Source organism: Natrix helvetica (genome assembly GCF_964273705.1).
Source record: "Natrix helvetica genome assembly, chromosome: 2".
NCBI classification, from domain to species: domain Eukaryota; kingdom Metazoa; phylum Chordata; class Lepidosauria; order Squamata; family Natricidae; genus Natrix; species Natrix helvetica.
This window is the reverse complement of record NC_138552.1, coordinates 273,381,066-273,393,083: the sequence shown is the minus strand read 5'-3', so window position 1 is coordinate 273,393,083 and position 12,018 is coordinate 273,381,066. Positions and strand designations below refer to the sequence as shown.

The 12,018-nt window shown below is 47.8% G+C and overlaps 1 protein-coding gene and 1 long non-coding RNA gene across 7 annotated transcripts in view; one reads left to right on the top strand and one right to left on the bottom strand.

Moving 5' to 3' along the window:
* The window catches only part of ELN (elastin), a 121,797-nt gene that overhangs the window by 74,344 nt on the left and 35,435 nt on the right, over positions 1-12,018 (top strand). For all 6 annotated transcript variants that reach the window (XM_081942412.1, XM_081942411.1, XM_081942410.1 and 3 more), the window contains exons 13-16: positions 396-458; positions 1,580-1,624; positions 2,711-2,818; positions 4,084-4,149. In XM_081942412.1, coding sequence (XP_081798538.1) covers positions 396-458; positions 1,580-1,624; positions 2,711-2,818; positions 4,084-4,149 — 282 coding nt within the window. The remainder of the gene's footprint in view (positions 1-395; positions 459-1,579; positions 1,625-2,710; positions 2,819-4,083; positions 4,150-12,018) is intronic.
* LOC309386721 overlaps positions 1-12,018 on the bottom strand; it is a 346,606-nt gene that overhangs the window by 333,579 nt on the left and 1,009 nt on the right. The gene's annotated exons all lie outside the window — the stretch shown is intronic.

Sequence of the window (12,018 nt, the reverse complement as noted above, 5' to 3'; positions counted from 1 at the left end):
ACGTACATGCAATGTCCCAGATGTGCCAACATGGCTCTCTTAATAAATTGGAACTTTGAGCAATACTTTGCCTTGGACTCTGATTTACTTTGGGATGCTATTTGGAACCCTGACAGACTACTTTTATTCCATGGCCAATAAAGAGAATAATAGGATGCCAGTAAAAAGCTTATCTTATTACAATGCTGCATTTTATTTAAAGCACGCATGGGACTTTCTCTCTCCAATACTAATGTCCTGGGGGCCAGAGGGGGGTGACCTGCTTGAAGAGCAGAGGGAGGTGTTTTTACCAAGAAGAGCCCCAATTACTTCTTTTTCCTCCAATTTTCTTTGTATGAGGCCAAAATATTAATACCTGTTCTCATGCAGATTGTGTCTTCTCTATGTGGTTTTAGGCGGGGCAGGTGGTGCGTATGCTGGAGGACTTGGAGGAAAACCTGGCTATCCAACGGGTACAGGTAAATGTCTTTGTGTGTTTGGCTAAAGGTCAGACAAGAGTGTCAGCAAAGCCCTTCCTGTCTTCAGGTCTTGCAACTCAGGGCAAATTTGGCCCTTTGACATAGTGAGAGAATCTCAGGGGTTTGGGGAGCCTGTGGCCTCCCAGGTTTTGCTGAATGAGAGTGTTTTCCACTTTATTTATTTATTTATTTATTTCTTAGATTTTTAGACCGCCCCTCTCCCAAAAAGGGACTCGGGGCGGTGTACAGTCAATACAATAAAACCAGTCATAAAATTAAATACATTTAAGCTACATTTAAGATACATTTGGAGGGGAGATAGGCTGTACTAAGAAATAAATAATTCTAATCCTAAAAACATCACAATTAAAACCCCAAACCCTAAAATAAAATAAATCCCTGGGAGGTAAAACTAAGAAAGTGCCAGGCCAGCTGATTGAAACAGGTGAGTCTTTAACTTTTGCCGGAAGGAACGGAGGTCGGTGGTAGTTCGAATGTCTGGGGGGAGGTCATTCCAGAGGGTTCGGCCCATCACAGAGAAGGATCTACTCCTAGGTGTCGCCCGCTGGCATTGCCTAGCAGACGGCACCAGGAGGAGCCCCTCCCTGTGTGAGCGGATAGGTCGCAGGGACGTATGTGGAAGGATGCGATCCTGCAGATAACTAGGTCCTATGCCATGGAGCGCTTTAAAGATGGTGATCAATACCTTGAAACGCACCCGAAAGGCCACAGGTAGCCAGTGCAGCTCGCGCAGGAGAGGTGTTACGTGGGAGTAACGTGTACTTCCCATAATAACCCGCGCGGCTGCGTTCTGAACTAGCTGCAGTCTCCGGATGCGTCCCAAGGGAAGCCCCATGTAGAGGGCATTGCAGTAGTCCAGGCGAGACGTCACCAGCGCATGAGTGACTTTATCTGTAAAGGAATTTAAAGATGACCTTGGAAAGTATGAAAGAATAGTTAAGGATGGACTTGGTGAAGCAATTTCACAGTCAAGAGATTGAAGCCAGCAGGAGAAAATATATCATTTTATATTCTACTGACAGGGCACCAGACAGGGAAAGCCGCTAGAATATAAAATGAAAGCATAAACCTCCACAAAGTTCTTCTGCTTTCTTCTCCAGGTGTAGGAGCTCAGGCCGCTGCTGCTAAGGCAGCCGCAAAATATGGTAAGTAACAAGCCAAAAAGAACCACCAGCATTTTTGCAGCACATGTTCCCTGCAGGATTTCCAGGTTGAATAAATACCGCATTTTTCGGAGTATAAGATATACCGGAGTATAAGATGCACCAAGATTTTGAAGAGGCAATTTTTTTAAAAAAAGGTTTTGCACTCTGCAGATCTCCCATAAATGTTTTCCGCTCATTTATGCCCTCCCCAGCCCCCAGGAGCACTCTGGAAGCCTCCTAAAGGCTATGCACGGCCATTTTTGCGAAGGGGGCAGGGTTTCAGGGGGCCAACAATGCTGTATTCAGTGTATAATATGCACCCAGATTTTCACCAACTTTTTTGAGGGAAAAAGGTGCGTCTTGTACTCCAAAAAATATGGCATTTAATGTTTTAGAAGCTATGCAGCCTCTGTGGTCTCCAGGGCTCCTAATCATAATGGTTAAATTACAACTTTTTTAAAAAAAACATGGCTAAATCTCAAATATCTGTAGGTTAACCCATGGAATCTCATTTCTTTAGCCATTTTAAAATTATCTTTATTTTTTATTCTTGTGTGTTCTTACTTTCTTGAACCCACAATATCATACAAGAAGACCCACTACTAAACAAGTCACTGCACTTCCATCAACCAAAGGATATTTGCTCTAATTATTATTATTTTTGAAACAAAGTGACTTAACAGTACTTTCTTGTCTATGGAACCAATTTCATTGTATATGTGATGTACAATGACAATAAAGGCTATACTACTATAGAAAAAGAGATGTTGCTTCTATGGCAGGGGTGTCCAAACTTGGGAACTTTAAGACTTGTGGACTTCAACTCCCAGAATTCCCCAGCCAGCCATGCTGGCTGGGGAATTCTGGGAGTTGAAGTCCACAAGTCTTAAAGTTCCCAAGTTTGGACACCCCTGTTCTATGGAGTTCAATCCTGCAGAGAACCTTTTTTTCCAGACTTTGAGATCCACAGTAACTCAAGGTTGGGGATGGATTATGCTGGGATTAGAAATATTTGCCCTCCATTCTGCTGGGAGTCAAAGTACAAGGAACCTTGCCCAATATGCATCCCTACTTTTCTCTCAAAAGCCGCTGGACTTTTGCCTGGAGCAGGCACTGGACTTTTGCCTGGAGCGGGGGGCACCCTTGGCGGAGGAGGCTTGTTGCCTGGTGTTGGTGGCGTTGCAGGAGGACTAGGTAATTTCCTGTATATTGGAACAATATGTCAAATCTGTCTTGCTAGATCACCGCCTGAGAATGAGGGCAGTTCATTATGGGCTACCATGATGTCAATAGCAATAGCACTTAGACTTATATACCATTTTACCGTGCTTTACAGCCCTCTCTAAGAGGTTTGCAGAGTCAGCATATCGCCCCCAACAATCTGAGTCCTCATTTAATCCACCTCGGAAGGACGGAATGTTGAGTCAACCGTGAGCCTGGTGAGATTTGAACTGCCAAATTGCAGTCAGCCGGCAGTCGGCAGAAGTAGCCTGCAGTACTGCACTCTAACCACTGTGCCACTGCGGCTCATAAAACTAAGATGAATAAAATTAAGATCTATATAGCCTCTAACTACCAGAGGCCTATTCACTCCCAGATATTATAAATCCGTTACGGAGAAGATGGCCATGTCCAACTTTCATTATCCTTGGCACCTTGGCTGCCTCAGCAAAATTGGAGGGCCATTGCTTCTCTTTCCCTCCCCTAAAAAAGTAGAGTGCATCTGAACTAATCTAGGACTAGCTAGTCATTAGGAGCCATACCCACCTTGCCTTGAAGTTCCATCACAGAAGTGAGTAGGCCCAGCTATATACTTGAAAACCCCCGCGCTCATAAACCTTGTGGAGGTTGAACCCCGTGTGAGTGAACGTGGGCACTCATGAGACCCAAGATGATGTGATCAATGATTAGTGAAGCAGGTATTATAACTGAAACATAAAATGGAGATGTACCTATACAGGAAGCACATGTTAGGAGTAGGCCAGGCCTAGCACCTAGCTAGCTGCATCCTACTAGGAGGGAAGTCCAAAATAATGTTTTGTGTGTCTGAGTCCCTGGGAGAAAAGCTAAATGGAGGTGACTGCAGATTATCAAAGAGGAGGTGAAGTGATAAAGAGGGGGACATATTAAACATTAGCTCTCCCTCTGCATCCTATGACCCTTAGGGTCAGTAGTGTATGGAGTACTGAAGAGCCTACGTCATTTGGACTGGAGGTCCAACAAGACTTTGGGTACCTCTCTGTTTTATATGGCTATGGGAAGATAAGCAGACTTAAGACTCATTTAGTCCAATTAAATGTGCTCCCCCACAACCATGCTACTTCAGCCATCACAGCCATGACTGTCTGAAATCCACTCCTCCTTGACCCAGATATGGTAGGAACATCTGTTCTTATTAACATCAGCACCGCAAAGGTAATAAGACAAATATACTTCTCTCATCTTTTTCTTTCCTTCAGGTGCCGGCGGACCAGGCGTAGCGGCAGCAGTAGCTGCCAAAGTAGCTGCCAAAGCAGCAGCTTACGGTGAGTTGGTTTGTCTTCTTTAGATGAGCTTGAACTAGAACTGGAACCAAAGATGAAGTAAATTAACGAGGATGAAGAATGTACAGACTAAATTAAATAAGGCACCAAGAATCTTTTGTGGAATAACTTAGAATTGGCAGAGACAAAGTTCTCCTTTGCTTTGAGCTTAATTTTGACTATCCATGTTGTTTTCTTGGGAACAGGATGAAACAGGATTTTTTTTCTTTCTTTATTTTTCACATTTCTGAGCAGACCATCTCCCTCAAAGAGAGACTTTTTACTTCCTAGCCTAATCTTCAACTTTGGGATTTCCTTGTGCTAGGCCAGGGGTGTCAAACTCAAGGCCCACAGGGTACCATCTCAAGGCCCCCCCGCTCACCATCTAATTCACCATCTAATTGACCATCTCAGTGTTTCTCAAACTTGGTGACTTTAAGTCCTGTGGACTTCAACTCCCAGAATCCCCCAGCCAGCATAGCTGGCTGGGGAATTCTGGGAGTTGAAGTCCACAGGACTTAAAGTCGCCAAGTTTGAGAAACACTGGACCATCTTATTGACCATCGACTCAGGAGGCTGCTCAGAGATCAGGGGGGGGGCTTGTTGGGACTGCCAGGAGGCCCCTAGCATCAGGCTTGGCAGAGGAGTTTTTCTTCCTCCTGCCAGCTGCCTCCCTGATTGTACCCACCTACCCCCCCTGCTGACTATCTATCAACAACTGCTCCTGTTTACTATCTGCGTGTGCCCCGAAGTATTCCTCCCTATCTTCTATGACTTATTGCCTGACTAACCATCTGCCCCTCGCCATCCACCATTTACCATCCATGAGCCCCCACTTTTCGACTATTATCCGACCAGCCTACCACCACCACCACCACCACCACCCCATCTAGGATTGGACTATCCTCTTTCACACTGGAGCTCTGCTTTCCTAATTACGCTGGACTATGGCATCTTGCCCGGAACATCCTCAGCACTATCCTAGGCCCCTGACGAATTTTTTAACATTCTATGTATTTAAGGGCAGACCTGATCCTACTGCGGGAGTCCCCCCTCTCGCAGGTGTGGCCCTCCGCCCTTTCAAGAGCCCACCTTGATGACGGATTTATTAATCCCGAGAGGTGGAGGAAGCGGAGACTTAGGGGTTTTTTAGTTAATTGTTTTTTAAAAACTTTTAGGGGTAGGGGTTTAGGGGTTGGGAGGGGGGTGGGTCAGGTCAGGAGCGATGAGAGAGCCAGGTCTTCAGGTGTGGTCACGAGCAGAAGGAGCGGAAGGGAGGAGGAGGGGGAGGATATCGTTCCTCTACAGGGCTCGCTGATTTCAACGGTCGTAGGGAGGGGCAGATACGAGGACAGATTAAGAACTCATAGTCGGTTGGGAGACCGTGGGTGCTGGTTACACCCGGTCGCTCGTACCAACCCCCGCGTTCTAGGTGGTCAGGAGCTGCAGACCCAGGGCCTGAGGCTGTTGCTATGCAATGCGAGGTCCGTCGTTAATAAGGCCCCCCTCATCTACGATCTAATTTTGGAGGGGGAGCCAGACCTCGCGGGAATAACGGAGACCTGGTTGGGCCACGAGGAAGGCTTACCCCTCGTGGAAATGTGCCCACCAGGCTACCTAGCATTTCACCAGCCCCGGGCCCAGGGAAGGGGTGGTGGGGTAGCAGCGATTATCCGGGACGATTTAGAGCCAAGGGAGTCCACTGTGCCACAGACGTCCGGGTGTGAATCCCTTGTTGTGAAATGGGGCCCTGGGAGACAGTTGGGCCTGCTGATAGTATACCTGGCTCCTCGCTATACATCAGCGGCCCTGCCTGAACTCCTCGAGCTGATCGCATCGGTGGCGGTTGAGACCCCCAAACTCTTAGTGATGGGGGATTTTAACCTGCCATCGGTGGGAGAAGCATCCGAGGGGGTTCGGGAGTTCATGGCTTCCATGACAGCCATGGACCTGACTCAATTGATTCAGGGCCCGACACACGAGGGAGGACACACCCTGGACCTTGTTTTTGTCTCTGGCCAGTGGTTGAGTGATCTGGGAGGAGGGGACTTAACCATCACTCCCCTGTCATGGTCAGATCACTCACTCCTCCGACTCGACTTCCCTGGTGCTACCCCCCGCTGCGGGGAGGCGGAACTTGAAAACACTAGATGGTTCCGCCCCAGGCGCCTGATGGAACCAGATAGGTTCCAGACGGAGCTTGGGCCACCTCCTGCAACCCTGACCCGCCCCCAGGTAGAGGACCTGGTGGTCGCGTGGAATAATGCGACTACCGGGGCCTTGAACCGGGTGGCGCCTTTGCGGCCTCTCTGGCGGCAACGATCCACTCTGGCCCCTTGGTTTACCGAGGAGCTAAGGGTGATGAAACGCCGCAAGAGATGCCTAGAGAGTTGTTGGCGATCCTCTCGTTCCAAATTTGACCGAACACAGGTACGAGCCCATTTAAGGACGTACCTTGTGGCACTGAGAGTGGCCAAACGTCAATATTGTGCCGCTCTCATTGCATCCGCAGAGAACCGCCCTGCCGCCCTGTTTCAGGTGTCCCGCTCCCTCTTGTTTCAGAGGCCGCGGGAGGCCCCTTTACAGGGTAGGGCAGAGGAGTTTGGGAAATACCTGCAGGATAAAATCGCTCAAATTCGGAAGGATTGGGTCCCTGTCAGTGGTCCAATGGAGACGTCCGTGGCGAGTCTTGAGACCTCGATCTGGGAGGAGTTTGACTTGGTTGCCATCGAGGATTTGGACAGAGTGCGTGGACGACTGCGACCCACCACATGTTTATTGGACCCGTGCCCCTCCTGGCTTGTACTGGCATCCTGGGAGGTTACACGTGACTGGCTCCTGGGCCTAGTGAACGCTTCGCTGAGTGAGGGGTCTCTCCCGGCCTCTCTGAAAGAGGCGGTGGTGAGACCCTTGCTCAAGAAGCCTTCCCTGGACCCTATGGAGCTGGCCAATTATCGTCCTGTCTCCAACCTTCCCTTCTTGGCGAAGGTTGTAGAGAGTGTGGTGGCTTATCAGTTTCCACGGCATCTGGAGGAAGATGATTATCTAGATCCGCGCCAGTCCGGCTTCCGTCCCGGGCACAGCACGGAGACGGCCTTGGTCGCGTTGGTAGATGATCTCTGGAGGGCCAGAGATAGGGGTTGTTCTTCTATCCTGGTCCTATTAGACCTCTCGGCGGCTTTTGATACCATCGACCATGGTATCCTGTTGCGCCGACTGGAGGGGCTGGGGGTCCGGGGCACCGTTTTGTGGTGGTTCGGCTCCTACCTTTCCGGTCGGACGCAACATGTGTTGGCAGGGGAGCAGAGGTCGACCCTAAGCCCCCTTACATGTGGGGTGCCACAGGGGTCGGTCCTCTCGCCACTCCTGTTCAACACATATATGAAGCTGTTGGGTGAGATCATCCGTGGTTTTGGGGTGGGATATCATCTGTACGCTGATGATACACAGCTGTACATTTCCACCCCGAACCACCCCAACGAGGCCGTCGAAGTGATGTCCCGGTGTGTGGAGGCCGTACGGGTCTGGATGGATGACAACCGACTCAAACTCAACCCCTCCAAGACGGAGTGGCTGTGGGTACCGGCTCCCCGGTTCAGCCAATTAATTCCATCCTTGGCCATCGGGGGCGTTCAACTTGCCCCCGTGGAGCGGGCGCGCAATTTGGGCGTCCTCCTGGATGCCCGGCTGTCCATGGATGACCATGTGACAGCCGTGGCAAGAGGGGCGTTCCACCAGGTTCGCCTGGTGCGCCAATTGCGCCCCCTACTGGACCGGGACGCCTTATGCACAGTCACTCACACCCTGGTGACGTCCCGCCTGGACTACTGTAACGCTCTCTACATGGGGCTTCCCTTGAAATGCACCCGGAGGCTACAGCTGGTCCAGAACGCAGCCGCGCGGGTAATTATGGGGAGTACTAGGTACTCCCATGTGACACCTTTCCTGCGCGAGCTGCACTGGCTTCCTGTGGTCTATCGGGTGCGTTTCAAGGTTTTGATAACTATCTTTAAAGCGCTCCATGGCTCAGGACCTAGTTACTTGCGGGATCATATTCTGCCCCATACATCCCTGCGACCAATTCGCTCGCACAGAGAGGGACTCCTCCAGGTGCCGTCCACCAGACAGTGTCGAGGGGCGGCACCTAGGAGTAGAGCCTTCTCTGTGGCGGGCCCAGCCCTGTGGAATGACCTCCCTCCGGATATTAGGACTACGTCTGACCTCCGTTCCTTCCGAGTTAAGCTCAAGACCCACCTATTCCAAGTAGCTGGCCTGGCTCAACCATGATCTTACTATATCGCTCCTGACGGGTTTTTATTAGTGTAATTCAATTGAATTTATTTATTGGGGTTTTTAAATATTGTGACTTTTTAATCGTTTTTTAGCTATCAGCCTACCTCCTCCTTGTATACGTCTTATATACGTCCTTGTTATATGTATGTCCTGTCCAGATTTGTATTGTACTTTGTATTTTATTTGTTTTATTGTACGCCGCCCCGAGTCCTTCGGGAGAGGGTGCGGCTTAGAAATAAATATTCTATTCTATTCTATTCTACTTGATCAGCCCCGCAGGGTACTTAGATCTGGCCCATGGTGCTACCCTGGAAACAGTGAAGGACCAGCCCATGGTGCCTCTGCCAGATAAAACAGAGCTCTGGAGGTTTGCACGTGGCCCTCCCAGGCTCCGTTTTCGGTCGCGACGGCCTCCTGCCACCCTCTGCCAGTGAAAACAGAATCATCTACGTTCTTTCTACTGTAGGCCCAATCCTATTTGAGATCGGCTGAGGTCAACCAAATGCTGCCATCTGCTTTAACAAAATCTGGCAGAAAGGTGCCGCTTGGACAGAGGAAATATGGGGAGGTGCCTGATTCTTCTACGCCTGTTACTGTTCCTTTGTAGTCTTTTGACCTGATGCTCTGTGAATTGACTGTAACAAACATGCCTCCATGGAGGGGATGAGGTGGCAAATGGAGGAACTAGGCACAGAAAGAAGGAAATTCTTCTTCCACCTTCAGCCCTTGCTTCTTCCTCAAAAATGCATCGCTGTTCTCCTTTTTAAGATACTGGAGAAACCATGTTAACTCTTCCAAACTTTCTATTTAGACTTAACATCTAGCTAATCTCTCTTTCTCTCTCCGAGGGATTTGATATGATTGTTGGGTTTGGGTGGCAAATTTTGCTCTTGTCCATATGGGACCAGGATGATGGTTGCTTCTTGTGTTCTTCAAAAAAAAAAAAAAAACGGAGATGAAGGGAAATCACATGAATAAAAAAAGTGTAGGATCAAATAGGATGGATTTGGAGCACCTCTTCTTTAGGTTCTAAATATTGCAACTTTCCCAGGTGCACCTGATCTGCTCTCCAGAGAGGCTTTAGGAATTGTAGGTATTTTGCTTTCTACCACTTTTTCCTGGACTGTCTCAGCCTGCCATCTGTTTTTTATTGAAGAAGTGAGCTGGCAATGAAGGGATTTAAGGAAACCACAGCACCGTCTGGTTTCACCAAGCAGGATAGTGAGATTATGCGCTATTTTCCAGTCCTTGAAGTGCTGCCCAAACGTCCATCCCGCGTTAAAATTAAGGGGCAGGGGCACCAGCTCTGATGTCTTTTTCCTGTGGTGTGCCTCATCTGTGGCTTCTAGGCTCCAAGTAAAAGCCAGAAGCAAGTGTGTGAGATGCGTTCTGAACTATCTTGAAATCCAATGCTTCGGCCTAGAAAGCCTTCCTTCCCTTCTCTGATTTTATTGCCTCTGCAGTTGCTGTTCTTATCAAGCAGGGGTGTCAAACTCAATTTCCTTGAGGGCCGCATCAGGGTTGTGTTTGGCCTCGGAGGGCTGGGGTTGGCATGGCCAAGGTTGGGCATGGCCCACTCGATGTCACCCCTGTCAGGGGCACTAGTGGCGTCACGAGTGCTCTGTCAGTGAAACCAGACTCCATTTTCATTGGCAGAGGTTGCAGGAAGAGGTGGCAGCCGAAAACGGAGCTCGGGAGGCCATTTTTGCTGACAGAAGCACCGCAGGCCAGTCGCTGTTTCCAGGGTGGCCCCACGGGCCAGATTTAAGTACCCCACGGGCAGGACCTGGATCCTGGGCCTTGAGTTTGACACCCCTGTTATAAAGGATGAATTATCTAGGCTTGATTAGAGACACAAGTTGAATGTTCCAGGCACAGTGCACTTCTCTTCTTCTTTTTAATTGTATATAATTTTTTTCTTAAATATTGAAAAGAATAAAAACAATATTACACTTTGAAAGACAGAAAAGCAAAGAGAAGCAAAAAATTAATGAAAAAAATGCAAAGAAAGGGGTTATAAAGGAATAGCTTCCAATTTTAGGTTTTTAGGTTGGGTTATTAGCTTACAATGCTGTACAACGTCCTTCTTTTTATAGTCTATCCTTTGGGGAAGGAAATGAAAGAATATGGGCTTTAGTTACATGTTGGGGAAAAGGGGTTTTTTTTTAGTGAGAGATTTGCTGTCAGATAGATCCTGCTGCCAATTATGATAGCACCCTTGATTTCTCCATTGGATTTTGAAACATCGTTTTCATTTTTACAAGAAAGGCAGAAACATAATTTCCAGTGTAGACCTGGGAGAATGAAATAGTGCTCATCTTTTGTTCCGTTAGCTTCCACACAGATTCACCACATTTATTGATGTTTTTGGGGTTTTTTTTAACATATGAACCGTGATGAGGGTCAGAAAGACACCGGGAAAGTTTTTTTTTGTTGAAACCATTTATTGTATTAGTCAATGTACTACCCACTGGTAGTTGTGGTGAAAGTCTGGATTTTTCCATTGATTTCTATGGGCAGCCTTTGTTTCTCTTCAGAAGTGGAGGTGAGGCGTGGGTGGGTGGGATGGGTGAAATGTGTTGAAAGCAGAAGTTCACCTTGAGCATCACTCTTTCCTTTTCCATGTCTATGACTCAGCGCCCCCCCCCCCCCAGTGATAGAGCCATCCAGGAAAGAGGCTGCCATCTAGTGGAACATTCTGGCTACAACATGCATTGCCATTCCATGCAATGTTTTACAGTTCCTAAAATAACAGAGTAACAGAGATCTTCTATCTAGTCCAATCCCTTGCTCAAGCAGGAAACCCTATATACCATTCCACCCAAGTGGCTGTCCGGATTCTTCTTAAAAGCCTCCAGTGACGGAGCACTGTAACTTCTGAGGAAAGCCGTTCCGCTGGTTTATTGTTCTCACTGTCAGGAAATTTCTCCTTAGTTCCAGGTTGCTTCTCTCCTTGATTAGTTTCCATCCATTGTTTCTTGACCTGCCTTCAGGTGCTTTGGAAAATAGGTTGACCCTCTCTTCTTTGGGGCAGCTCCACAGAGTAAAATAGAAGAAAATAGAATAGGTTTCTGGTGGTCGCAGGGTAGCTTGCAGCAACAATGCTAGGTATTCATTCACAAAATATTATATTTCTTTTACGATTACATCCTCACCATCTCTGAATTAGGCAGTCACGAAGGCTGCAATTACTGCTTATTGCAGCAGTAAATAAAATAATTACTATAAAATTAATATGATTGCATTCCTAACAAGAGAAGTCCTTTCTAGGTAGCAGCACTTAGTGACTCTCCATCTCAGAACCTGAAATAAGTTGTGGTTGGCACTAACATGAGAAATCCCAGGACTGTGGCTAGATTGTGAAGTTAAAAAAAAAAGGTTTCCTGCATGACAACAGTGATAGTGACCACTTCCAGATAACAGCTAAGAAAATTTCACAAACATAACTGCGACATCCTGCCTAGGCAGGGGGTTGGACTAGAAGACCTCCAAGGTCCCTTCCAACTCTGCTATTGTATTGCATTGTATCATTAAAAGTCACGCTCAGCTGAAAGCATACTTTATTATTATTATTATTAT